Source organism: Aphanomyces astaci (assembly GCF_000520075.1).
Source record: "Aphanomyces astaci strain APO3 unplaced genomic scaffold supercont1.230, whole genome shotgun sequence".
NCBI classification, from domain to species: Eukaryota; Oomycota; class Saprolegniomycetes; order Saprolegniales; family Verrucalvaceae; genus Aphanomyces; species Aphanomyces astaci.
Window position 1 is genome coordinate 12741 of NW_009798493.1, and position 760 is coordinate 13500.

Genomic DNA, 760 nt, shown 5'->3' on the forward strand with positions numbered 1-760 from the left:
CATCCCTGCCTTCGTGGACATCAGCTCCAGCTTTGACGACAACGACTCGACCAAGAACGCCCTCTTCGGTTTCCGAACCCCCCTGTCGCTGAGTCGCTCATACTACACCATCCCTTCCGAGTGGGAGACCGTCGAAGCCGACTACAAGGTATACATTTCGACGGAGTTGCAGCTAGCTGGCTACTCTGCTGAGCAAGCGGAGGCTGCCGTGCCGGTGATCATCCGTTTCGAGCAAACTCTGGCCGGTGTCGCCCTCAGCGAGCTCGAGGAGATGGAGGCCGTTGTGTCTCCGTATACTGCGCTTACGTACTCCCAACTAAACCAGAAGTACCCGCTGCTTGTCGGCTCGTGGCTCAAGGCCAACGGCTTCGACGTCCGCGACCAGTGCGGTGGGTCGAATGACTGGGTGGGTTTTTACGACTTGACCTACTTTGACAAGGCCGAAGTGTTGTTGGCGAACACGACGCTGGACAACCTCCGAACCATCGTGGAGTACAAGCTCATCCACGCCTCGTCAAACCACTTGACCCCTGCATTCCGCACGGCCAACTGGAACTTGTTCGGCAAGAAGATCTATAACGAAACGGTGAAACCTTCTCGTGAAAAATTCTGCAAGTATCAGACGCGCAAGACCGTAGGGGATCTCTTGGGCCAGTACTTCTTAGACGCGGTATGGTCGGCTGATACGGCCAAGACGGCCGACGACCTGGTCAAGGCCTTGAAGTTGTCCTTCTCTACTGGCATTGCCACCGCCGACTGG

General features: G+C 56.6%; 1 protein-coding gene across 1 annotated transcript in view; it reads left to right on the top strand.

Annotated features, from left to right (window-relative positions):
- The window catches only part of H257_18824 (hypothetical protein), a gene marked incomplete at both ends in the record, with an annotated part of 8279 nt that overhangs the window by 3382 nt on the left and 4137 nt on the right, over positions 1-760 (top strand). The window contains one exon of the mRNA XM_009847950.1: positions 25-670. Within this exon, the coding sequence (XP_009846252.1) occupies positions 25-670 (646 nt within the window). The remainder of the gene's footprint in view (positions 1-24; positions 671-760) is intronic.